The 27,394-nt window shown below is 43.1% G+C and overlaps 2 protein-coding genes across 3 annotated transcripts in view; one reads left to right on the top strand and one right to left on the bottom strand.

The window, feature by feature from the left end:
- Positions 1-6,783, top strand: part of MGST2 (microsomal glutathione S-transferase 2) — a 41,025-nt gene extending 34,242 nt beyond the window's left edge. Inside the window, exons 4-6 of one of the 2 annotated variants that reach the window (XM_017873662.1) lie at positions 3,056-3,137; positions 3,611-3,791; positions 5,230-6,783. In XM_017873662.1, coding sequence (XP_017729151.1) covers positions 3,056-3,137; positions 3,611-3,743 — 215 coding nt within the window. In that variant the 3' untranslated portion in view covers positions 3,744-3,791; positions 5,230-6,783. Of the gene's footprint in view, positions 1-3,055; positions 3,138-3,610; positions 3,853-5,229 lie in introns of those variants that run through there. The other variant, XM_017873661.1, reaches the window with a different exon arrangement.
- Positions 6,784-10,267: 3,484 nt separating this feature from the next.
- The window catches only part of MAML3 (mastermind like transcriptional coactivator 3), a 438,906-nt gene continuing 421,779 nt past the window's right edge, over positions 10,268-27,394 (bottom strand). Inside the window, exons 3-5 of the mRNA XM_017873644.1 lie at positions 24,127-24,372; positions 19,470-19,554; positions 10,268-13,832 (exon numbers count right to left, since the gene is read on the bottom strand). Of these exons, the coding sequence (XP_017729133.1) occupies positions 12,832-13,832; positions 19,470-19,554; positions 24,127-24,372 (1,332 nt within the window). The 3' untranslated portion in view covers positions 10,268-12,831. The remainder of the gene's footprint in view (positions 13,833-19,469; positions 19,555-24,126; positions 24,373-27,394) is intronic.

Raw genomic sequence — 27,394 nt, 5'->3', positions numbered from 1 at the left:
TCAAGACCAGCCTGGGCAACAAAGGAGACCCTGTGTCTACAAAATTTTAATAAAAAACTATCTGGGCACACATGTAGTCCCAGCTACTTGGGAGGCTGAGGTGGGAGGAGCTCTCAAGCCCAAGAGTTTCAGGCTGCAGTGAATCATGATAGCGCCACTGCATTCCAGCATGGGTGACAGAGTGAGACCCTGTCTCAAAAAGAAAATAATCATCATCATCATTATAGCTATTATTTATTGAGCCCTGACTATGTGCCAGGTACTGGTTTTTTTGTTTTGTTTTGTTTTTTTGTTTTGTTTTGTTTTTTTTTTGAGACGGAGTCTGGCTCTGTCGCCCAGGCTGGAGTGCAGTGGTGCGATTTCGCCTCATCGCAAGCTCCGCCTTCCGGGTTCCCCCCATTCTCCTGCCTCAGCCTCCGGAGTAGCTGGGACTACAGGCACCCGCCACCACGTCCGGCTAATTTTTTGTATTTTTAGTAGAGATGGGGTTTCACTGTGTTAGCCAGAATGGTCTCGATCTCCTGACCTCATGATCTGTCCGCCTCGGCCTCCCAAAGTGCTGGGATTACAGGCGTGAGCCACCGCTCCAGGCCGCCCGGTAGTGTTTCTAAGTGTTATGCATACATTGTCCCATGCGTCAGATTTACAGGATTTAAAGCCTTCGTATGAGGGAGGGTCTGTAATAAATTTCTACTTTACAGATGAGGAAGCTGAGGTACAGAGATGTTAAGTAATTTTTCCAACTTGACATTCACCAGTGTGGGGAAATTTTTCCTTTCAAGTGCAAAGCCGGGTCTGTAGGTATTTGTGCCAACAACCCATGCACCTTTTCTTAAAGGTCTCCAAGTATGTAGTGCTGCGGTTTGTATGTAGCGACTCTACAAACATCCACTTTCTGTTTGACTGGGGTATCCTTGGTGAGCTGAGGGCTTTCTCTAAACTTGGCTTCTGCGTTTAACAGTGAGTCAGACCAGCCCCTGCTACCTTCGTTGGAGAAATTGAATCCCCCTTTTCTGGTAACTTTCACTGTCTCATTTTGGTCTATACTTGATTGCCAAGATTTAAATAAACCAAAATCCAGCTGCTTTCAAAGGCAACCCCATCACTCTCTTCCTTATAGTTTTTACTGTGAACTGAGGAATTTCAGGTACAATGTCCTTTAAAGAAAGACTTCTTCACTTTATTCCAACTCATACTTGTGTCGCTTAAGGGCATGAATGAAACTGCTGTTCCTTGTCATGTAAGAGCACATTAACAACTAATAAGAAAAGCGCCTTTTGATAATGGGACTCTGTCTCTGCCGTTTGACCCTTTGGATTTCTCTGTGATAGGCTGAATGAGGCAGAATGCCTGTCAGAAAGGATTTCTTGAGTATCTTGTCAGAAATTTCTTTTCATTCTTTCTCATCCAAAGTCAGTCACCTACTAACTGTTCCTGAACTGTTCTCATTGGCTTTCTGGGAGTAAATCCGTAGACAGGGAGTCTCAAAACTGAGAACGATGTTCAGAACTCTTCGGCTTCCTCAGACCCTGGAAAGGGTCTACCAGCTCTTCCTTCCCAGCTCTTTCCTTGGTCCCCTTGTTCCTGTCCTCTGGCCCCAATACAGATGTCATCCCCTCCAGAGGCCTTCCTTTACCCCATTTTGGCAGCCTCCTCCAGTTCCTCTCTCTCTCATGTCTCTTCATTTCTTTCACAGCACTTTCAAGTTTACACTTTTCTTCTCATTTTTGTCTTTGTTGTCTGTCTTTGCTGAGAGAATGTATGCTCTATGAAGTCAGGGAGCTTATATCTTTTTCACTGCCACCCTCAATCCTTAAAGTAATACCTGGTTTATGGTAGATATGGGGCTAGGCATGGTGGCTCACACCTGCAATCCCAGCACTTTGGGAGGCCAAGACAGGAGGATGGCTTGAGCCCAGGAGTTCAAGACCAGCCTAGGCAGCATAGGGAGGCCTTTTCTCTACAAAAAAAAATTTAAAAATTGGCCAGGCCTGGTGGCATACACCTGTGGTCCCAGGTACTTAGGAGGCTGAGGTGGGAGGATTGCATGAGCCCAGGAGGTCAAGGCTATACTGCGCCCTGATCATGCCATACATTCCTGCCTGGGTGACAGAGCAAGACCCTATCTCAAGAAAAAACAAACAAACAAAAAACGTGTGGCCAAGTAAAATAATAAAATTTAATCTAGCATATCACAGTCCCACACATAGACTCCAAATGTTTACAATAGGGCTCTGGCAACTTGCATCTGTGAGGTGCTGAGGAAGGGAATGGAGCCCTAACATAGGGAAGACAATGATATATTTCACTGGATGCGATGATAGAACACCAGAGTACTGTATTTCATGTTTCTTTTTCAGACAAATTTTATATGTAATAAAATGCATAAATCTTCAATGAATTTTGAGAAGTACACACACCTGTGTGGTCCAAATCTCTATCAAGATCTAGAACATGGCAACCACCCAGAAAGTGTCCTCCTGCTTCTCCCAGTCAGTCCCCATTCTCACTCCCAGATACAAGTACTTCTGATTGTTTCATCATTTAGTTTTGTCCATTCTAGAACTTCATATAATTGGAATCATATAGTATGTAGCCTGTGTAATGCTTCATTCACTCAGCAAAATGTTGTGTTGCATAGATCCATTTGTTTTCATTGCTGAGTAGCATTCCATTGGATAGACTCTATAACAGCTTGGTTATCCATTCTCCTGTTGATAGACTTCTGGGCTGTTTCCAGTTTTTGGCTATTATGAATAAAGCTGCAATGAACATTCTTAAACAAGTCCTTTTGTGAACACACGCTTTCGTTTCTCTTGGGTAAATACGTAGGAATGAGATTGCTGAGTCAAATGTTATGTTTGATTTTATAAGAAACTACCAGAACTTTTCCCAAAGTGGCTGTACTATTTTGCATTCCTGCCAGTGATGTATTCTGAATATAAGTATTTTGTCCGATATGTGTTTTGTGAATATTTTCTCAGTCTTCATACAACATCTTAAGAGACTGCTGTTGTCTTTTGTGCCTTTTCTTTTTTCCCCACCCCCTCTATAGTTTTTGCTACTTGTCTGGGTCTGATGTACATATATGGCCGTCACCTGTACTTCTGGGGATATTCAGAAGCTGCTAAAAAACGGTAAGGAGAACCCAGTAATTTTGTATTTATGCAAAAAGTAGCAGGATAAGGTCTGGGTCAGTTTCCTTCTCTTGGGAGATATTAACTGCGAGTTGTGGTGGCAAAAGTAATCCATACTGTCTGAGGCCAAGTCTTGCCAGGCCATACACAATTAGGCATGAGATAGGACAATGCAAGTATAAAACTGTGCACTGAATGTGGACTCTAGTTCCTTGCAAAAATTTTGCATCATCTCTAGAAATTTACCAAGGATAAATCCTGCCTAGCCTTGATAATGCTTTGAATGTTCAAAGAAACCAAGTGATCTGTATGGTTAGGCATTCCCTTTAATTTATGTGATGAGCCAAAATTTTCAAATTGCAAAAATATAGATGTTCTGGACAGTGTCAATGATAGGACAGCCTATTTCAGGACTCTCAGCTTCCTTATTACAACCCAGTTTGTCACTTTTCTCCCTCCTGTCCACCCTGCAGGATCACTGGTTTCCGATTGAGTCTGGGGATTTTGGCCTTGTTGACCCTCCTGGGTGCCCTGGGAATTGCAAACAGCTTTATGGATGAATATCTGGACCTCAATATTGCCAAGAAACTGAGGCGGCAATTCTAACTTTTTCTCTTCCCTTTAATGCTTGCAGAAGCTGTTCCCACCATGAAGGTAATTTGGTATCATTTGTTAAATAAAAATAAATAAAGTCTTTATTCTGTTTTTCTTGAAATGGCTTTGTAGAAACACACCCTTTAGAGCATACATTTCCTGTTTAAGAATTGAAATTTGCTTGGGGTAGTTACATCCATATCATCAGTAGAAGTGTGTTGTGCCCTAGTTTTAGAAATGCATGCTGAAGTCATGACCGGTTGTGTGGGGACAGAGCAGCCTGACCCGTGTGCTGCTCTTTCTGAGGACTACTGACATAACCTGCCATCTGACTACTTCTCGCGTGATGGAAAGTTTCAGACAGAAGCTGATAAGGCAGCCGAGCCCTTTCATTGGTCACCAGATAGGAAGGCACGTGGGGGACATCAGGCAAACACATAGAGTAGCCAGAGAAGGGAGTCATCAACTGATAGCACAAAACAAAACAGATTATAAAAGGCTGGGCGTGGTGGCTCACACCTGTAATCCCAACACTTTGAGAGGCCGAGGTGGGTGAATCACGAGGTCAGAAGATCGAGACCATCCTGGCTAACAAGGTGAAACCCTGTCTCTACTAAAAATACAAAAAATTAGCCAGGCGTGGTGGTGGGTGCCTGTAGTCCCAGCTACTCGGGAGGCTGAGGCAGGAGAATGGTGTGAACTTGGGAGGCGGAGCTTGCAGTGAACCAAGATCGCGCTACCGCACTCCAGCCTGGGCGACACAGCAAGACTGTGTCTCAAACAAACAAACAAACAAAAAACCAAAGAAAAACAAAAACAGGTTATCAAAATGTACTTTATAAAGTAAAAAGTGTTTCCAAGCCAAAAGAGCTTGCTGCCTGGTGCCCATACTGCAAAACCAGGTTTTTGAGAAAAGAAAAAAATTTAATTGTAAAAAAGAGACAGTCTTGCTGTCACCCAGGTTGGAGCCTCCAACACATGGGCTCAAGCAGGCCTCCTGCTTCAGCCTCCAGTGCTGGGATTCAGGTGTAAGCCCCTCTGCCCAGCCAACAAAAGCTTTATATTGCAAGTCAACTCAGATAGGAGTCAAGCTCAAGTCTGTCTCCCTCTGCTGGCTTCCAAGCAGTATTTTTATTAGAAAATGTCAGGGGGTAAATTCTGAGATTAGTAGGTGATTGGTTGAAAGAAAGGGAAGGTCTGGAAAGTCTTTGGGCATGTCCATTTATCTCTTTATGCTGCCTCAGAGGTAGCATGTGCAGATTCCAGGGGAGTTAATATGAAATGTTGTGGAAATTTAAGCTGTGATATCAGCAAGCTTGTTCTGTGCAGACTCCAGCTAGGCATCTTGGTTCCAACAGATTTCAGCCATTTTTTTCTTTTTCTTTTAATCTCATAAGCTGAGAGAGTTTCAGTGTTTCCATAAGTTATTTCTTTTCTTATCTGCCATCCTCCAAACTGAAGAATTTCCTTTAGTCATTGGTTTCTTTTACTCTTTGAGGCACAATTTCAAGAGGAAAAGGATATCGTTTCAAGGAATTGCCCAGGAACCAGTGCAAAGAGGATATTCTTTCTCTTGGCTGAGGAAGGTGGGTCATGCTCACGACTGTAGAACCTGGGTTGGGTTCTGCTGCACGCCCTGTGTCATGTGGGGTTTGGAGGGTGTTATGGAAAGTACAGCAGAACCCCCAAAGCTGTTCTGACCCTGATGTGCAGTCATTGTCTGGCACAATGCAGATGACTTTTCCTCATTTTCTTCATCTGTAAAATGAGAACGATTCTACCTCACAGCTTTCAAAGAAAAGGTAAAATGAATTATAAGCATACATAACACATTTTGACATCAGGAAAAGGGCCCTCTGTCAATTTTCCAAAGAAAATTGGACAGCCTTGAGTCTGGTGTGCGCATCTTCAAAAGTTGTTTAGTAGTACTTTTCTTTTTTTGTGGATACAATAGAAGTTAAAAAGGCCAGGAATAATATTAACAGAAAAAGAAAGAAAGACACTTAAATACAAGTGTTCCCATAATATATAACCTCCCGCATCCCAAATAGCAGTACAGTATTAAATACCCCAAAGCACATTGAGACTATACTGGTCTGGGAGTGGACATATTTGCATACTCAGGTTCCCCTACTCATTGGCCATTTGAATTTGGACAAGGCATCCCATCAGTAGGAGGTTGTGAAGCAAAGAAGTGAAGACTCCAGAACCAGACCACCCTATCCTGTCCTATCACTTGCTGGCTGTGCTACCCCAGCACTTTGTAGCTTTCTGCCTTGGTTTTCTTTTAGGTAAAATAGGGAAAATATGCTAAAAAGCTATGATTCTATGGCCTTTTTACTTAATATTCTGATCAATTATGATTGTGACTTGGATTGTGACATTTTAATTGTTTTATACATTGAGACCAATGAAAGATGAGAATGCAAATTTTTGATACTAAGGCATAATTACTTCATAACCATGTCCTTTGCAAGTTGTAAAGAAGCTTTCCAAATCTTACAATTGAAGATTTTTAAACAATTTCTGTTTTGCACTTAAATTGGCTCTGGGCAGGGTAAAACACACACACACACACACACACACACACACACACAGAGTTTGGTTAAACACGTGGAAATAGACAATGGCTCTAGCAGACTATCAAGGCCTTGTCACTTTAAACATTCAAACGATAGATTTTCCTTTGTTCTAATTGCATTGTCACCAGGCAACCTTTTGATTATTTTCATTCCTATTAGATTTGGCTACAGGGAGCAACCATTTCTGGCCACAGAGATGTGGGTTTCTGATCAGTTTGACAATTACATGTACATTTTTTGTATATTACTAAATTGATCAATTTTACTTTTAGAAATCAGATTCGTTGCCTTAAAAGTCAATGTCAGGAAGTGGGGGATAGAGAAGAACTTTTCTGCATTGAGAGTCTTAAGGGGCATAAAAACCGAATGGCAATGTGAGATCCTTGTTCAAATTCTGGTTGGAAAAAAACAACTATGGGCCGGGCGCGGTGGCTCACACCTGTAATCCCAGCACTTTGGGAGGCCGAAGCGGGCGGATCACCTGAGGTCAAGAGTTTGAGACCAGCCTGACCAACATGAAGAAACCCCATCACTACTAAAAATACAAAATTAGCCGAGCGTGGTGGCACGCACCTGTAATCCCAGCTACTCTGGAGGCTGAGGCAGGAGAATCGCTTGAACCCAGGAGGTGGAGGTTGTGGTGAGCCGAGATCGCCCACTGCGCTCCTCCAGCCTAGGCAACAAGAGCAAAACTGTCTCAAAAAAAAAAAAAAAAAGAAAAGAAAAAGAAAAAAACATCTATGGATGACCTTTGTGAGACAATGGAAACAATTTGAGCATAGAATACGGATAGATGATATTAGGGAATTAATGTTAATTGTTAGGTGTGATAATTATATTGTGGCTAGAGAAGAGAATGCCCTCATTCTCTGGAGCTGTGTCCCGAGGCATTAAGGGATAAAGTGGTTGGATGTACTTTGAAATGGTTCTGCAAAATATACACATGAAGCATTTATGGCAAAGTGTTAACAATTGCATCTAGTTGATAAGTATATAGGTATTTGTTGTATTATTATTTCTACTTTCCTGGTTGTTTAAAAATGTTTATAATAAAAAGTTAAAGGATCTGAAGAGAAGTTAAAACCTAAAATCAGATTCTTGGTAGCCCTGAAGATTTTCTGTGTGGAGCATTGTTAAGAGATCCAGTGATGGATCCATGGTCATCCATGCTGGCCTAGCAGCTGTCCTGGGTGTGGCAGAGACACCTGGGCCCCACATGTGTGAGAGCTGTAGTAATTACCTCCACCTGTTGCATGAAATGAGGCATGTGTCTGTGGCAACTACTCCACTACTACACTAGTGGAGGAATTTAATGTCCTTAGTACTTAAAAGAGAATTGAGGAGAAAACCGAATTCACAAAAAGAGGAAAAAAATCAAAAAGAAAATAAAAAGGTAAAGACTAGTTAGTTACCCAAAGCGGTAGCTGTGCTCCATTTTCAGATAATTTTCCTGTCCCATTTTCTTTTAGGGGTTGGAGGTGGGTGGGGTATGGCCAAAAGAGTCATTAATAAACAAAATCAGGTCATTTGATGTTCACCCTTTTTCTCCAGACACACTCTTCCTTGAAAAGAATGGTCAGAGGCAGAAACAGCTCATTGAATGCTGTGGAATGTTCTTTAATCACCAATAAAATACATCTTTCTCACTGGGGGCAGATGTCTAGTGACTTTCTAGAAAAATGTTTATTCTCTCCTCTTTCTTCCCCCATCACGACACTTACTGCACTAGGATTTTATAAAGGTCAGTAAGAAAACATGTAAGAACTCATTTGAAAAGAGAAAGGTATTCCATTCATCCAGTGCCAAACGAGTATAAGTAAAAATATGTGGCTTGAAGTGATTGGAACTAGGAGTAATCAACTCTTCTCAGAGCTTCACGTTTTTACTTCTAGTATCAGCGTCCCCCTGTGCCCTCCCTCCACCCCAGAATCAGTTCATTTTCTATCCCATGTTTTCTGGGAGAGTGCTAAGCCCATGTCAAAAGAACAAAGCCCAGTGCCACACTGTTTCCTACATAGTGTTATTTGCCAACTCGTCTGGAACCGTAACCCACTAAGGGGAGTGACGGCCTCTTCTTCCATAATTAAATTGTTTGTTTCTTTTGGTTTGTGTATATTAAAACTTACCTTTGTTTTGTACCTATTTTTGATGATGACTTTATCCTGTGGCCTACTTTTCCTCTTAACCCAGTTTTGAAACATGTTGTGATACTAAGCTTTTTAAAGTTTGATGAGGAGTCTTAGGTCATTTCCTCGAAGTGGAGAGGTGGATTCACATCTATGTGATTTATTAACAAAGGGCTCTCAAGAGGTGAAAAAGGGAGTGGGGGAAACCGGACAGAGAAGGGGAAAAAACCAAAATAGGGGGGTCCTTTATTTTTCCCTTTTTTTTGGTTTTATTTTGAGACAGGGTCTCTCTCTGTCACCCCGGCTGGAGTGCAGTGTCATGATCACAGCTCACTGCAGCCTCGACTTCCTGGCTCAGGTGATTCTTCACTTCAGCTTCCCGAGTAGCTGGGACTGCAGGAATGCATCACCACGACCGGCTGTTTTGTATTTTTTTTTTTTTGTAGAGATGGGGTTTTGCCATGTTGCCCAGGCTGGTCTCAAACTGTTACAGGACAGAGAAATATGTTACAGGAAGGGGTCCCATTCCAGACCCCAAGAGAGGGTTCTTGGATCTCATGCAAGAAAGAATTCAGGGTGAGTGCTCAGTGCAAAGTGAAAGAAAGTTTATTAAGAAAGCAAAGGAATAAAGGAATGACTACTCCATAGACAAAGCAGCCCTGAGGGCTGCTTGTTGCCCATTTTTATGGTTATTTACTGACGATAATGCTAAACAAGGGGTGGATTATTCATGCCTCCCCCTGTTAGACCATATAGGGTAACTTCCTTACCTTGCCATGGCATTTGTAAACTGTCATGGCACTGGTGAGAGTGTAGCAGTGAGGAAGACCAGAGGTCACCCTCGTTGCTATTTTGGTTTTGGTGGGCTTTGGCCGGCTCCTTGACTGCAACCTGTTTTATCAGCAAGGTCTTTGTGCCCTGTATTTTGTGCTGAACGCCTATCTCATCCTGTGACTTAGAATTCCTTAACCGTCTGGGAATGCAGCCCAGTAGGTTTCAGTCTCATTTTACCCAGCTCCTATTTAACATGGAGTTGCTCTGGTTCACATGCCTCTGACAAAACTCCTGAGCCCAAGTGATCCGCTTGCCTTGCCCTCTCAAAGTGCTGGTGGGATTACAGGTGTGAGCCATAGTGCCCGGCCTGCGGGGCACCTTTAAACCAAGTCCCAGCCTTTGCCTGATCTTGCAGTAGAGCTGTGGAGCAAAATTATATCTGACTTTGTTCAGACAAGTTAACTGGACTTTTATACTCCTGCACCAGTGAGTCACTGGCTAAAGTCAATCCAGAGGGATATAAACTTCTAAGCACTTTCAATTCTGTGGGTGGGTGCAGGTGAAGCCAGGCCATGGCTTTCAGATGCAAAGTGGCCTGGTAGGAGTGGGGTGGTGGAGGCTGTTTACTGACAGTGCTCACTACAGTGGAACGAGAACCTTTATTACTTCCCCTCAATATATTCCAATTTTCTTTTTTTGACAAAATATTTATTTTCCAGTGGAGCCTCCCTACCTCCAGATGAACCAGTTGGAAATGGAACTGTTGTGGTACTGAATCTACAAATGGATTGCACTATGTTCCATGCAAAGTTGACTTTCCTCCCTTCCCTTTGCCACATCCTTCAGAGTGCGGCAGTAAATTTAGAAAGTATCAGTTGAGAAGTTTAATGCAAAGGCTGGGAATGATAGATCTCTCCCATTAAATAAATGTTTAAAGAATGATACCAAAATTTTGAGAAAAGAACTGCAGTTAATCAATTAAAACCCAGGAATAATGTCTGCTTAATTAAGTTTGGAGATCCAGTGAGGATCTTAAAATAAACTATACTTTGGATTGATTCAGATAATCTTTTATTTTCATTTTTGTTTTCTTTAAAAGTGGTATGTCAACATCACTTCATTTCTACATTTCAGAGTTCTGTACATTTCTTAAAAGGAAATAAGCAATGCTTAATGTACATAGTAAAAACAGAAAACTAGAAAAATCTGAATAAAATGGAGCAAGTTGCCATAAGTCATACAGTACAAATTAGTCATTAGATGTCATCTGAAGTGCAATACCACTGCTGTGATGATGGGTTAAGAAATGAAATTAAAATACTCTATTTTAAACAAACAGTATATATATATTTATATGTATATTTTTTACAGATAGTAGACCCAGTGATACCTGCAGTATTGTAAAAACTTATGTACAAATAACTTTTTTTAGACATTACATATACATCAGCACCGTAGTAAAAACAAAACCAAAACAAAACCACTGTATTCAAATCTACCTCTCTATTAGTTGGTCCTAGTACTGAGCATTTGGAGGAAGCTTTTAAAAGATAATGGAGCCCCCATCCCTGTCCCACTTCCATTAGCCACCTCCAGTTTCTCATCATTGCTTATTTATTTCCTGTACCTTTCAGGAAAAGGTAATTATGTTTTCTGTGTCTTCTCATTTGTTTGCTTCTTTTTTGGTTTCATCTCTTTCCACTCAGTTTCCCCAATGGCATAAGTCCCCATGTGGGGAGTTCAGGGTCACTCTGCTGCCACCTCTTCGGAAAGGGTGCCCAGCCCCTGCCTGGGATTCTCACCCACCAGGCACCTCTGGCCTTACATCCTGCCCCTTGCTGAGCAGATCTACAACCCGGGGTACACTGAGAGCAAGTCAAAGGCAATGTTGCCCGCTGCCTCCTCTCCAAACCTCTCTGCTCCCAGCTTTCCAGGGCAACTCGCCTTCTCAGGACTGAGTGTGGCCAGTCCAACCCCACAGGCTCCGATTCCTCTGTGGTGAGCTGCCTGGGAGTGCACAGAAGGCAGCCAGTGTCTAGGACGCGGAGGGAGGAGGGGACAGGAGAAAAGTACACACCACTCTCACTTAGGACAACACTGAAGCCAAAGAGCCTCCAAAAGGGGGATTGGGAGGGGAGGCAAGGAGCCTTGTTGAGTCCTTCTGACAGATTTCACTTAGGGCAGATGTGCGTCAATGACAAAGACAACAACTGTACAGGACTTTGGAAGAGGACTACTTTGCTCATATGAAAGAAACTACATCTTCTCCTTTATAACCAAATTTGTAAGGTGGAGCAATTGCTTTTTTAGCTCCTCCACCTCTCAGGGATTTTATATTTATCTTTCTGATGAGTAGGGATGATGGGAAAGGTGGATTTTAGAGCATCACTCCCGGGATTTCGCCCAAAGGGAGCCTGAACCAGTGACCTCCAGGCCACTCCTTCCTGGGGATATCAGAAATACCAGATGTGGCTCACAAAAACCGACACCCAAACATCAGAGCAGCCCTCTTAGTTCCAGGCAGAGATATTCATTCAACTCTGCACATGTTAGAGAAAGAAGACTCCAGTGTTGCCTTTGCATTTCAGGCATTGTCTTAAGTTCTTCCTGCATTTATGTGGACTCTGCCCAAGGCTCCCTAAAGACATAAGCTTCACTTCTTGGATAGTCTGTAAGGAGAAGCGAGGGGAGGCTGGTGTGGAGGCAAAGAGGAATAAAGGCAGGGCTGGAGACAAAGGCTCCAGACTGGCAGACACACAGCGTCCAGTAGGGGTTTCTCTGCCCTGCGGCCGCCAGAAGTAGATGTGACCCACCTGGATGTATGGGTTTTGTATTGGGTGCCAGCGGGCTCCAGCCCTACCTGGAGGGATTGCCACCAGGGGCACCAGCAGAGGGCAGACGCCCCAGGACTGCCGGATGGACTATGCTCCAAACTCAGCCTGCTCTCCTTGTGACAGCGGAGCCTCTGCAATTCCTGAGGGTCATCATGGGGCAGGAGACAGGCCTGTAGGATCCGTTGTTGTCTCCCTGTGACTATCTCGCTGTTCTTCGTGCCTGCCCTCCAAATTCAGTAGCATGTCTCGAAGCCTTACATCTCTTGGCACCCAGAGTTCAGTGCATTTCCAACCTGTGCACCTGGCTTGTGCAACCACCCAGCCTCTTCCGGGGGACTCTCTCTGGCCGAGGCTCTGTCTCTTTTGTGTCTCCAAAGCTGCTGTCTCCCGACCTGGGGCAGGAGGGTCTGAGGATACCTCTCTTGGGTAACGGTCCCTCTTGGCTGAAGTAGCTCCTGCTGGGCCAGGCGATCACAGGGCATGCTGAGGCTGAGCAGAGGGGCTCTGGCTGGCTTCGTCTTCCCACCTGCTCCTCTGGGTGTCTCCTTCTCTCGCAGCAGGGATCTGCGTGGCGTCTCATCTCGATTGCTGTGTGAAAATCAGGTGAAATGAGGCCCGGCGGGGCTGTGGATTGGCACCTGGATCTTCCACTGTCAGCCAGCTGCAGTTTTGCTCAGTTTACGTGGGTCAAAAAAACAAAAAACAAGGATGGGTCAACATCCTGTTTCTTTTTCACTTTTTAAGCTTTAACCACTCGAGTCATGGCTCTTGGGGCCTCTCTTGACTAGGGGTTACCAAACAATTCATCAAGCTCCTGCATCCACTCGTCCCCTGGCCCACCTTTGATGATGGAGTCCACAAGATCTGCACCATCCGGGAGGCCAGGGAAGGAAGCCCCAGCTCCGTCGCCACTGTAATTGTATGACACGTCCTGAGGGGCATTCCGCTCATAGGCTTGGCTCTGGCTGCTTGGAGCAAAGCCGCCACTGGGTATCTGCTGCTGTGCTGGGGGCTGGCTGAATGCTGGCATGCCCGGGACTCCCTGGCTCAGGCCAGACATGACCATTGGCCTCCCCTGGCTGGTGCCTTGCTGCCCCGGGAGCGATGGCATCATCTGCCGACCCATGGCAGCTGGGTTGAGGGTCCTCACTGTGCCCGTGTTAGCATCCACGACTGACTGGCTCAGTCCCTGTGGGAAGTGCTGCTTGGTCAGTCTCGGCTGCCCAGCTTGAAGAGGGTAGCTGGCGCCATTGTTGAATGGTCCCAAGTCTCCACTAGTCCTCCCAGGCATGCCCTGCAAGCTCCTCTGTTGCCAGCTTTGTGCTCCTTGCTGGACTGTTCCCATAAGGCTCTGCAGCCTTGGAGGGGCTTGGGGCCTAGGCAAGGCCTGGCCTACTGGCCCTTTCATCTGCGGATGTTGCTGGGTAATGGCTGAGTTCACCAGCATGCTCTGACCAAAGCCACTCACCATTCCAACCCCCTGCCCAGAGGCAGGTTGCCTCGGTCCCTGGGCTTGATTATGTGTGATGCTCATGCCACTTTGGTTTGGGTGCTGCAACATTTGGGTCATGCCTGTGCTCATACTGTACATTCCTGGTTGGTTGGTAGGCGTGGTGCTGTAAGGGGCCAGTCCCATCTCTGACTGCGCAGCTGCGGTGGCCATCGTCCCAGGGTTCTGGGAGGGTCCTATTCCCATCATGCCTGCGTTCTGTGCCATCAGCCGTGACGTTCGCATGCTCTGGAGGGCTGCTTGGCTTCTTACGGCTGCTATATCCTGGGGAGAACCTGCAGTGAAAAATAGGACACATACCACTCACTCTTCTCCATAAGCAATATACTGCAACAAGATGTTGGAATTTTCTTTGGGAATGACAAAATTCCTTTATATGAAAGGATCTAAAAAAGAAAAAACAAAAACAACAGCAACAAAAAAAGAAAGGATCTACTCTGATAATATATCTCTAATAAAATGATTATTTTCTGATTATAACATATGCTGATTGTGAAAATTTGGAAGTATTAAAAAACACAGAGACAAAATTAAAGTCACCTGAAATCCCACTATTCAGAGATGATCATTCCTATTCTTTTATTTGTATATAAATAGACACCCACAAAAATTGGGATCGTACTGTACATGTGTTTTTGTAGCTGACTTGTCCACTAAACAGATCCTGATGTTATTCTTGTTTATACTTCAGAAGCAAATTATTTTGCAGTCATATAGATACGATGTCATCCTCAACCAGTAAGATACTATTTTCTTTGGTGGTAAGAGAGAATTCACCTCTGGGGCTACATTAGAAAGAAATGGCTGATCACTTTGTATTTTCTATTCGTGAAGTGGAACATGGTTCAGTAGAGAATACTATCAATAAAGACCATTAGACTAATTTCCCTTAAGACTTGAGTAGGATTTGAGAGGTTAAAGGCCATTGCTTCTGCTAAGCAGCTATTTTGACCGATAGGACATTTTTTGGATCCACTCTGTAGATTTCAACATGCTCCAGATTCTCTGAATCATAACATGTCATTGCAAACTGGCCAGCTTCCTGAGCTAGAAAAAGAAATCATCCTGCTACGTGTGACTTGGCCATAAACTTTATGCATTTCTTTATTTTTTTTATTTTTTTATTTTTTTATTATACTTTAAGTTCTAGGGTACATGTGCACAACGTGCAGGTTTGTTACATATGTATACTTGTGCCATGTTGGTGTGCTGCACCTGACTTTCTGCATTTCTACAGCGAAGTCCATTCCTTCAAATCAGCAACGACTATTTCTCTCAGCAAATTGCTAACACAGTTTTAATAATGCTGTTTAAAAGGTGGCCAGAGTGTCCACACCAAGTCATTCAACCTTAATTAGGCATTTGAGTGAGTCATTCTTTACATGTTACCAGGAAATTTCCAAACAGCCAAGAGAATGGAAATGTCACCGGTAGAACACCAGTCAATGTTACAAAGGGCTAGGAGGTGCACAAAAATGGATTTTTCTATGTTCCTGCTAATGACTGAGTCTATAAGAAGAAGAAAAATAGTTTTTTTCCTGGACATTTAAAGAAGATGCAGCTTGGGAGCCAGTCAATATTCTAAGCAAATTTAATCCCACCTGGAACTGTGATGAGAAACCAGATGAGAATAGTCTAACCTTGTTAAACCTGGCACCCTGGCAGATAACTGAAGCATGTTTTTGTCTTCCTGATGTGGCTATTGATTTCTGGGCTGAAAATATGTCTCCATATTTTCTTCCTTTCTTTAAGAAAGAAAATTACAGGAATTTTGATTATGTCTCAAGTTTTTGTGGCTTGAGATCAATATCATACTGCATTGAAAAATGAAATGGTTTCTATCAGGAAGCCTGAAGGATCTGGGGGAAATTCCCAGAAATGTTTTCATATTTTGTTTTAAGCTTCATTATATCTAAGTGATTTTTTGAAAAATCAAAAGTTCCTAGTAAAACACTCAAAGGTAGTATATACTGCAACTTGTAATCTTGTCATGAAGTTTTGAGACCTTAACGACTAAATTTTTATTGACTCCATGGCCAATAAGATCAACTGTGGTGAAATGGGTTATTGAGTTGTTTATAAAAAAAAATTTAAGGGAAAAATATTGCTGAGTCAGAGATTGACTGGGTAGACCCAAATTATATAAACAGTCTGATGGGCTGCTAGAAATAGATGAAAGGACATCTATAATTTGGCCATTTTGGGGTATATTTATAATGGATATGTTAAAGGACTGGATACTGTCTGGAATAATTTTGTGAATGAGAAATAGGTTCCTTTCTTTAGAGGGCAGAAATGTTACAATACCTTTTAATAGGCAGTGCTACATTAATCCAAGCCAATCTCTATTTTTATTTAGTGTAAATGACTGCACTATCTTGATGTAATTCTTATTTTAAAAGGCATTTTAAAATCAGCAATCACCACATTATTTTCACTTAAGAGAAATAAAGACTTTTATTAATCTAGTTTTATGCCTACCGTGATTTTAAATATACAAAGGAAAAAAATTCAGATGTGTCCAAGGAATTAGCTTGTCTTTATCTGATTCCTACATGTGTTAAACCACAAATTATGTTTTCTTTTTCTTTTTTTGGTCTAAAACAGATATTATTGTGAGACACTATAGTCTAATTTTCTTGTCTGCCGGTTAACATCACAACGTCCAAGAAAATCTTGTATATTCAAAGAGAGATGATAGTATCCAACTTTTTCCTTAAAAAGTCTATGTTCTATTTTCACTCACAACAAGCCTGTATTTGTGAAAAAAATAAGCATTTCCCCATAGTCATGTAACATTGCTCAGAGGTCCAGAACCTAATGAGGGAAAGACAGTCATTAAGGCCTTTGAAATGTATAATGGTGAGAGTATGGGATAGGTTCTCATGCAAATTATACCTAACAAAACTTCTCTCCAAGAATGATATTTCTTATTTTTCAGTTTGCTATTTTCCCAGATGCATAACATCATGCTATCTAGGGTATCTGTAAACACATGAAAATACTGAAGATAGTAAAATAAATTATATATCTCAAACCAATCAGCTCAAGGACCCTAAAATGTTACACTGGCTTTATTGATAATATTCTCTACTGAACCATGTTCCACGTCACGAATAGAAAATGCAAAGTGATCAGCCATTTGTTTCTAATTTAGCCCCAAAGGTGAATTCTCTCTCACCTCTAAAGAAAATAGTATCTTACTGGTTGAGGATGACATCGTATCTATATGAGTGCAAAATAATTTGCTTCTGAAGTATAAACAAGAATAACATCAGGATCTGTTAAGTGGAAAAGTCAGCTACAAAAACACATGTACAGTACGATCCCAGTTTTTGTGGGTGTCTATATATATAGAAATAAAATAATAGGATTGATCATCTCTGGATGGTGGGATTTCAGGTGACTTTAATTTTTGTCTCTGTGGGTTTTTTTTGTTTCTTTTTTCTGAGACAGAGTTTTGCTCTTGTTGCCCAGGCTGGAGTGCAGTGGCACAATCTTGACTCACCGCACCCTCTGCCTCCTGAGTGCAAGCAATTCTCCTGCCCCAGTCTCTGGAGTAGCTGGGATTACAGGCATGCGCCATTATGCCTGGCTAATTTTTTGTGTTTTTAGTAGAGACAGGGTTTCTCCATGTTGGTCAGGCTGGTCTCGAACTCTTGACCTCAGGTGACCCGCCCGCCTCGGCCTCCCAAAGTGCTGGGATTACAGGCATGAGCCACTGCGCCCGCCTGGAATAGAACTTTTTAAGTGGACCCAAAACATTCCGAATAGCTCATATAAGTATGTGTCTATGTTCTGCAACACAGAGCAATTATTAAATTGTGGTGGCCCCTTTTCTCCACAAATAATACATGAGTTATGAACCTGGAAAACTCAAGAGACGTTATGCTGGGTTTATCAGCTTTTATGTTTTTTATTAGTTCATAATATAATGCAGCAGCTCTCAAGCGTGGTTCCCTAGCTAGCAAAATCAGTGACTCCTGGGAACTTGTAAAAAATGCAGATTTTCAGGCCCTGCTCCAGATATACTGAATCAGAAACACTGTGTGTGTTTTAACAAGCTCTGTTGGTGCTTTCAGTGCAGGCTAAAGGTTGAGAACTATAGCTATAAAGGAGGGCTCTGTATGTGCAACAATAACTATATGTAATGATGACTAGTCCCCACTTTTCCCTACCCACGGCAAAATTAGAAACATAATTCTTCAAAAACCCCTGGCACTGATTTAGTGCACAGAACACCTGTGGATAACTCAATTCCTTTTGTCCTTGCCTGTGTCAAGGCCAAATGTGTCAAGGCCAAAGGATCTAACATGATATAAGCATCCCAGAGGTGAAAGGGAGTGGTAGCTACTCAAGCCCCAGTATTTTTACAGGTGATCTTCAATGTGGTCTGTTAGTAAATATCAATGGCTTTCAGACTGTAAACTACAACTCACAGTTCATGATCCAGGATATATACATGTGGGTTTAAAACAGAAAGAAAAGTTTCTGATATGCTCTGATAATTTCTGTTGTATTTCATTTTAAAAATGTTGGTTGTGACCCACTAAGTTGTTTTCAATAACCTTGTGTTTTGCAATCTGAAGACTTAAAAATGCTACCTTAGATCAGAAATTTTCACCCAGTCTATTGATAAAGTTCAGGGATACTTGTGAAATTATATAAAAGTTTATATATATTTACATATTATATATTTTTGTGCAAGAGACTTCATAGCTTTTTGTAGACTCTTAAAGGAATAGGTAACTTTTGAGAAGCTGGGACCCATTGATGTGGATCCCACAAAATGGGCAGAGGATGGGATTAGGATTTCTGCTGCTAGGTGAACCCTTTAGCCCCCTGAAAACTCCTGTGGATAAGATTAGGAAGGCTCCTCAGGCTATTTTCTTCACCCCACATAAGACCCTCAAGGGTCTTTTTGTTTTTTTTTTTTTTGGAGACAGAGTCTCGCTGTGTTGCCTAGGCTGGAGTGAAGTGGTGCGATCTCGGCTCACTGCAACCTCTACCTCCCGGGTTCAAGCGATTCTTGTGCCTCAGTCTCCTGAGTAACTGGGATTACAGGCATGCACCACCACTCCCAGCTAATTTTTTGCATTTTTAGTAGAGACAGGGTTTTGCTATGTTGGCCAGGCTGGTCTTGAACTCCTGGTCTCAAGTGATCCATCCGCCTCAGCCTCCCAAAGTGCTAGGATTATAGGCATGAGCCACTGCACACAGTCAAGGGCTCTCTCTGTTGGAGATGGAAGGGTTTGATATTCGAGTGGGCCTTCCACATTTATAAAGGAGTGCAACACTAACATACAGTGCACCCATTGCTACTGGGTCATCATTTAGGATTCCCGCAAATGGCTACAGGGTCAGTTCAATCAGCCTCAAGGCCCTATTTGTCTTCTACATTCAGCAGAGACTAGTGGTTATTGCAAGCCAGATTCTTCCATTTCAGCTATAGAGGTAAGGGCTTTGGTCAGGTGACCTGCTGGCATAAGCAAAAAAGATGTGGCACAAGATTTTTGCCCCTGTAGTCACTAAGATGACGATCTAAACATAAACAAAGTTGATATGGAGCCAACAGGCACCAGTATATCTTTACCGGTTGTTAATCTATTGCAATACTATATACTTTTGGTAAAGAACAGCTGTTCCAGTCCCAACTCCCACAGCTACCCTGACCCTTCCCTGTGCTTTCTAGAACCCCTCTGTGACTCAGTGACCAAAAGGTTAATGCCTGGCACAACAGGAGGCCTCTAGGAATCCATTCTGATTGGTTAGTACTCTTAACCTACCAGTAGTTAAATATTTTAAGTATTTCCTGGACACAAATACAGCATGTAAGGCAATGACTCTGGCTACACATCACTTACGCTTCACCACTAGAAGGTATAAAATGAAAGAGGTTGCACTGGCCTCACCTTGAAACTGATTGACCTGCTGCACTGGGTATGGATTCCGCTGTGGCTGGAGGTGCTGCCGGGGTAGATGTGATTGCTGCAATTGCTAGAACGACAGAACACAAGAGGGGTGGAGAGGTGAGATAGGGAGCAAGCACACAATTCAATATCCTAGCAGTTCTGAGGAAGGTAGGGTTTTCCCCAAAACTAAACTTTGTGTTGAAGAATCATATGCCTATAGGCAAGTGCACAAAGCCTAAGGATACAACCAGGTAGGTTTTCACAAAATGAACACACTCAGGGCCACCAGGCCCTCCATCAAGTAACAGAACGCTGCCAGGAGCCCCTCGTGCCCCTTCCAGTCATCGCCCTCCCTTGACCCATGGGCATCACTGTCCTAACTTTTAACAACATACAGCAGTTATGTCTGCTTTTGTACTTTGCAGAAAATGATTCACATGATGCTGCTTTTTTGTCTGGCTTCTTGCATCCACCACAGTATTTGTGAGATTCATCCATGTGGATGTGAATTCTTATTGCTTGTTCATTCTCACTGTTGGATAGTATTTCATTATATGAATATAATGGAATATTATAATTTATTTACCCATTCTACTAGTGATGTCACCTTTGGTGTTTCTAGTTTTTGTGTTTCGAATGTGACTGCTATGAACATTCCTGTACATGCCTTTGGTGAACATGTGCACGTATTTCTGATATGTGGACTTGCTGGCTCATGAAGAATGCGTGCTGAGGGAAGGGGTTTTGACGTGGACTGCTCAACATCAGCCTGCATGCTTTCCTTAGTGCTGTGGGGACTGAGCTCAAAGGGACAAGCAACTGCTTTTTAATGACCTAAGTGGATGCTTTGGGCATAGGAAGATGAGATCCTCAGGGGTTATACAAAAAAGGCTAATCTTATTCCCATGAAGCCACACTGCCTGTAAAATACGTCTCTACAAGTAAACTATTCAGCATTTACTGCTTTGAGGAAACCACGTGGGATTCCACATATACCAGCAAGCAAGGAGGCCTGCATTTTAGTCTTTCTTCTTCCACTCACGGGGATGCTGCACTGCTAGTGTTGCTACCAATATACTGGGAAGGCTATTATCATTATCACGTTGTATGTGCAAAGGGAAAGAAAATAAGAGTGATGTAGAAAGAGCAGAGAAAGAGGTTTTACTTCTAGGTCTGCCGTCAAGTAGCTTGCATGACCTTCGGGATGTTGTTTAACCTGCTCCCTGCAGCTGCTGAATATTCATTAAGTACCTTTCATCTGCAAGGGCTATAAAGAACATACAGCAAGGTCCCTGTTCTTTAGAGTGTTCATTATAAAAATAACACACACCGACCACCTCTTAACGCATGTGTTTATTTCAATTTTTTCTCTTGTGTTTGTTCCTGGGCTGCTCTATAATTTTCTTTTCTTTTCTTTTTCTCTTCTCTACAAGGCCAGCCAGTATTCTGGCAACCAAAGGAAAAAACAGCCTCTGACTTGTTGACCCCATCCCGTCCCTACCATAATGTTCTACAGAAAACTGTTGAAATTAATTGATTGTGTAGACCAATAATGTGTAGACAAGAAACCAAGCAAATCTTTTAGGCAGCAATAGAAGGGCATTACTGAGAGTAAGCTGAGCATTTAACAGCTTCTCCTCAAACTTCCCATATTATATAAGAATTTAATTGTCCTACTTGTGACTAGGAATGAGCCCCTGGCAGCCTGTGGGGGACTGAGGGTGTATCCTGGAGTCAGGAATCAGAAGTCCTAAGTTCCATCCTGGCTCTGTCTCTCTCTAGCTCTGTGATCTCATATAAATCACATAAGCTCAGCTTCCTCACATAACCTCAGTTCCTCATTTGTAAAATGATGGGACTTCATGATCTAGAATGTTTCTAAGTTTTGTCTAACCTTTGTGAATGGATGAGAGGTGATGTGCTTTGCACTTTTTGAGAATACGGCATTAAATGTGAATTCATGCCTACTTTCAACCTGCTCTGCTCTGATTGCCAAGTCTACTGAGAATCATTTTAAAGTTTCCCAAAATATGTAAGATCCCAAATCCTTCTGTTTTCCCTCACATGTCCTTTCAGGAAACCCAAAATCTGTTTCCAAAATCCAAAGTGTGAGGACACTTTCAATGCTGCAGCAACTAAGATTGGTGTTGATCTGGCAATATTCACTCTCAAAACGAAAAACTGAGAGCTGACTGGGTGCGGTGGCTCACACCTGTAACCCCAGCACTTTGGGAGGCCGAGGCAGGCAGATTACTTGAGCCCAGGAGTTCGAGACCAGCCTGGCCAACATGGTGAAACCCCATCTCTACTAAAAATACAAAAATTAGCCAGGCGTGATGGTGTTTGCCTGTGGTCCCAGCTACTCTGGAGGCTGAGGTGGGAAGATTGCTTGAGCTCGTGAGGCAGAGGTTGCAGTGAGCTGAGATCACGCCACTGCACTCCAGCCTGGGTGACAAAGCAAGACCCTGTCTCAAAAAAAAAAAAAAAAAAGTTGAACACTTACTCCTTGTAGACCTGCACTTGGACAACCTGCACTAAATCTGCATCCTCCTCAGGTGCAGACAAGATGCTCCACTGACCTGGCGGGGCCATATGGCTACAGCTCTCACATGACATTCCCTGACACCAGGGCCACGTGACAGGCCCCCACATACATGTGTGCAGCACACACAGCTTCCAAAACATTTTACACACATGATCTTATGTGATCCTTAGAGCAGATACATGAGGAAGGCTGGGAAACTATTAAAACCTAATCTGGCAGATGAAGAGGGAAGTTCACTGTTTTTTCCAAAATCACATCACATGCAAAACAATGGGCAAATCCTGGCCCTGAGAAAAGGGATCCTCCCCTCATCCCTCATCATCTTTTAGTATACACAGTTGCTACGGAATGATCCGCAGGTCACAGCTTCCCATTTCCCTTGTCTTTCCCAAGAAGCCCCAGCTCTCTCCGTGCTCTGGATTCTGAGGGGTCTCCCCTGACCTCTCACCTCCTTGTCTGGGGGCATCGTCTTGACGTGTCTCTTCTCACACTCTTCCCATGCCCTGTGCTACCCAGTGTGGGGCTGGCCTCGCCGTGTGGGAACACCCCTGGGCTGCACAGCTGAGCTCTGCCTGCTTGCCCTGGGCCCTCTTTGTGTCTTTGGTCACAGCACACATATCAAAAGCCATCACTCAAAACATCAGGCACACCTGAGATTTCCTGGGATTGGCTGAGGAGAGGATTTACAGAGCCCAGCTGCCCTTGGCAGCTCCATTTATCACTGCCTGAGAGAGATTAGCATGGCTCCTTGTCGCACACCTTATGTAGGTGAGAGGGATAGAGGTTTGTTTGTACAATAGCTGCCAGGCGGCTGACTAACCTTAGTAAAAAGGGAGATAATTACACAGCTGTTCAGGAACAAAAGCAAAGAAAAAACAAAAGAACGTAAGTGAACTGTGCTCAGCAGTACAATTTTTCTCTTTGGGGGATGCCTGGTGTTACTTTGAACTACTGTTCTTGGTTAGTAGGGACCTCAGTGGACCTGTGTCCTACACAGGATACGCGGTGGTGGATGCTTAGTAAATTTGCAAAATTCTGGCAGGGCACGGTGGCTCACGCCTGTAATCCTAGCACTTTGGGAGGCTGAGATGGGAGGATCGCTTGAGGCCAGGAGTTCGAGACCAGCCTGGTCAACATAGTGAGACCCCCGTCTCTATTTCAAGAAAAAATTTACAAAATTCTGACCCTATCAGCAACATTCTAGAAGGATAACTGTGAGGCAGACCTATGTTGGGCCTTCAGCTTTATATGACAACCTTATACCTCCTATAGGAAAGAGCCTGCTGTGCAAGATTCTCTGTGCAGACCCCCCACAGAAGCCACCTGGGGATCTCTTGTGGACAGCCTCAGGCCTTTCCCTAGGATAATGCTAAGTCAGGTATGGGCATCTCTAAAAACAAAACAAATGGATCAGTCTACAGGATCAGTCTGCAGGGAAGGCTTTCTCTCAAAGCTGAGGAATTGTAGGGCGAGGGTAGACAAAGATGCCTAAGGTAAAGCTGTATTTGTGTTAGGCTTTCCTTTAACTCACAGATTTCCTGAGCTGTTTTAAAAGCTGTGGGGAGTTTTCTTAAGTTTGCACCCTGTCTGTGACCCAGAGTTCAGGTTTCCAGGTACTTCTGCAGGCCTTATTGTTCTGCTATTGTTCCCGATCCATTGTTCATGACCCATTCTATAGAATTCTCCTCAATCCCTCCTCCTGTCAATTTCCTCTAAGAAACAGAGTTCTCTGAATTATTATTTTTTCCTTCGTGCTAGAAATAATACGGCTTATGGAGCATGCGAGACAGTCCCCGCCATGTGCTGATTACACAGACCCCTGTACCAGAAATCAGAAGAAAAGGAGTTAGGCTTGAATCAAAGAAATGTCTCTGACACACAGGCCTTCAAATTGATGGCTGGAGCCTGTCTTTTAAGAACAAATTAATTCATTATAGGAAAACCCCTAACTAATTGAAAGGTCTACATTCTTCAGGTTCTCCTGTGATCCTGGGAAATGCTAGACCGTGAGCATCTTGACAGAGGATGTGAACTGCGGCTTCCTCACAGGCAGCAGGCAGGTGCTGAATAAGTGCTTGCTGAATGAATGAATCACGCCAAGGGGCATGTTACCTGTTCCGCCAAAATCTGCTGCTGCTGCTGCTGCTGCCTTTGCTCCCGCAGGAACTGTTGCTTCTGCTGCTCCATCAGCTGGGCCCGCTGATCAATGAGCATCTGCTTCATGATGGCTGCTTGGGGCTGGCTGCCCAGGAAGCCAGGGCCTGCGGGACCGGCTCCTGAGACCATGCCACCTGAGCCTGGGGGCACGGAGGACTGCATGGGGCCTGTGGTTCGGGGAAGTCCAACTGGATGCTGCTCCTGGGAGGACAAGAGAGAGAGAGATGAAGGGATTCTCCATGGAGACTCACTGCCATTTGAAGGGAAGCCCCTGGAAAAAGGGAATAGGGTGGAAGTCCCATCTTATGGACTGGAGGGGTTTTGAGTGGCACGCATTGCATTTCCATAAAAGTAGCCTCAAACCCGACCTTACCTGAGTAGAATGAGAGAGGCTACAAGGGACAGTAAGAGAGCATGGCTCTGGGAAATCCAAGGCCAAGTCCAGTCTGTTTCAGATGGAACTGACTATTGCATATGGACAGGATTTTCAACTAACATCCTGTGTTCCTCCAAGGAAAGGGAATAAGCCCTCAGGCTGAGCTCACCTAAAGTCTGGAACATGAGAGACATCCTGACCTCACTTGTTAATCCTTATTTCTTACTGTCTACTTGGCCAAAATGGACGTCTTCTTTGCAAGTAGGAGGGACATTTGCAGAAAACTGCAGGAATTTATTAATCAACAGATCTGATATTTGATGGAATTCTAACGAGTTGCAACATTTGAGAACTATATACATGTCAAAAAGAAAAATCCTGCTGGCCAGAGTTGTTGATGGTGAGAACTGGGAATGTTTTACACTGACCAAAGCTATGTAATCTCCTAATATCTTTAAAAATAGAATTGAGTCGGCCAGGCGCCGTGGCTCGTGCCTGTAATCCCAGTACTTTGGGAGTCTCAGTACTTTGGGTGAATCATGAGGTCAGTTCGAGACCAGCTTGGCCAAGATGGTGGAACCCTGTCTCTACTAAAAAAAAAAAAAAAAAAAAAAAAAAATTACCGGGGGGGGGGTTGGAGGGGGCCGGAATCGCGCCCCTGCCCTTCCGCCGGGGGGAAAAAAGGAGACTCTGTCTCAAAAAAAAAAAAAAAAAAAAAAAAAAAAAAAGAATTGAGCCTTCTATGTCTGGGATAATTTAAACATGGGTTGTTGGATTGGGTCTCTTGATTCTATAATTATATGTCAGCCAGTCGAATGATGGCAACTTTTAAGGACTGGTCCTTAGGGAAGAGGAGGTCAAGTGGTAAAGACCTAATTCCACACAGCCCAGGTGATTACATGGAGAATGTGCTCAGAGGCGAAGTTTATGCTCTGAGCTGGACAGTGTGGACTATTAGGGGAAAACAGTGAATGGGAAGAATGGGTTTGTGGCCGAAAGATTCAATTTCTAGACACTTCCTTTCTTATTTTTTCTACCAAGTCTACCTAGCATTAGCAAGTACTGTCTGAACATTCTGCAGAAATTCCTTCTACCTCATTAAAGTTTCAAGTAATTAATGTGAACATGGAGGAGTTGACACAGATTAAATGGGCACACATATAAGGACATTCACAGTCATTTTGTGAAGCACTATTATGAGACCTAAATAGTAAGAAGCAAAGGTGAATAACTCTATCATTTAAAAATTTTTAAATCCAAACTGGATTTTAATGTTTTTCTTCTTTTTACTTTAGTGCCTTTCCAATGGAGATACGTTAAACATGTTAGCAGTTTTTTCTCAAAGCAAATAGGTCAAGTTTCTCTCTGTCTCTCCTAGAGAGACAGTCCTGGATTTGACTCCCTATGGCTTGGGCTTGTGTTCCTCCCTTCCTCCCGTGGTGTGCTGTGAACCATGCAGGCTGCCCTCTCTACTATGACCGACCTCAACTGCATCTTCAGTTGCTCTTCTTCCCTCCAAACAAAACAAAAACCAAACCAAACCAAAACGCTACTCCTCTCACCCTAGGAACACTTGCCCAAGAAGCTCTGGTTTGTTCATGCAGTAGCTTAGGTCACACAATTAATGAATGGAAGACACAGAACTAGCAGAACTAGAATGCTATTTTTTTTTTTTTTTTTTTAACAGAACGCTTGTCTTTACTTTTTAAAAAAATTTAACTTAAATTTAAAAAAATTATTCCATAAGTTATCGGGGTACATACAGGTGGTATTTGGTTACATCAGTAAGCAGAATGGTAATTTTGATTCTCAATTCAGTACTCTTACTAGCTCAGGCCTCTCCCAGGCAGTGTCTTCATGGTGTTAAGTGTGCACCTAAGAATAGCCTGTAGACCTATATAGTGTGTCTCTCATGAGTGTACTGTGTTCTATTTTTTATGTGTAAATGCTGTAGCTGAAATTAATAAAACATTTTGTCTTTGTGTATTTTCTCTATAAATACACAAAGACAGCTAGGAAATATTTTGATGTTAACAAAAGATCTTATACTAAAAAATGCCAGGAACCTTTGTGCTACCAAAAAGTTTACTTCAGGACTAACTCTTGCAGGGGCCTAGCTATTTCAGGATCTTCCCTTTTCCCCCAAGTATTTGCTACCTGTTTTCCAAGCCCTTCCTTCCCGAGAAATAAAGCTGTTTCTTGGCACCTTTAGGGACAAATGGCTGATTGGCTTTACACTTTAACAAATGAATTTACACTGACATATAAACAGTCAATCAGCAAAAATGCAGATATGTAGTTTGTTTTTTCTGTCTTAGTATATTTGATACTTTCCAGTTTTGATAAGAAGGAGAGAGTTGGAAAGAAAATGAGGCCCAAGGGAAGATAAAGTTTTCTTCAGCTTGATTTTTTGAGAGGGTTGGTCTGGGATGACCCTGTTTATCTTTGTGCACTTTGAGATATGCTTGTCCTGTGTGACCAGCCCGCACAGCTGGGGAAGTGGTAAGGAGTGAAGAAGTGTTGCTTTCCCAGCCTCCTCTCCACTGGGAAAAGAAAGAGAGAGGCAAATGGGGTGATGATGATACATCAAACCACTTTTTGCCCCTGTCCTCCTGGGCCAAAAAGAAATACTTCAAAAGCACAGTGTGAAAAAAAACCCTCCCAAAGGGATAGTCATGTTATTACTTCCCAGGATTACGTATTTCCCCAAATAATTCCCTCCCAGAGGTTTTGCCTTCAGGCTTCTCACTGAAGACCTACAGGCAGGAAGGGCTGTATGTATTATTTTATTATTATTTTTTAAGAGACAGGGTTCCACTCTGTTGCCTAGGCTAGGGTGCAGTGGTA

The sequence above is a fragment of the Rhinopithecus bieti genome, unplaced genomic scaffold (genome assembly GCF_001698545.2).
Source record: "Rhinopithecus bieti isolate Rb0 unplaced genomic scaffold, ASM169854v2 scaffold_7985, whole genome shotgun sequence".
Lineage (NCBI taxonomy): Eukaryota > Metazoa > Chordata > Mammalia > Primates > Cercopithecidae > Rhinopithecus > Rhinopithecus bieti.
This window is presented reverse-complemented; position numbering and strand designations above follow the sequence as displayed.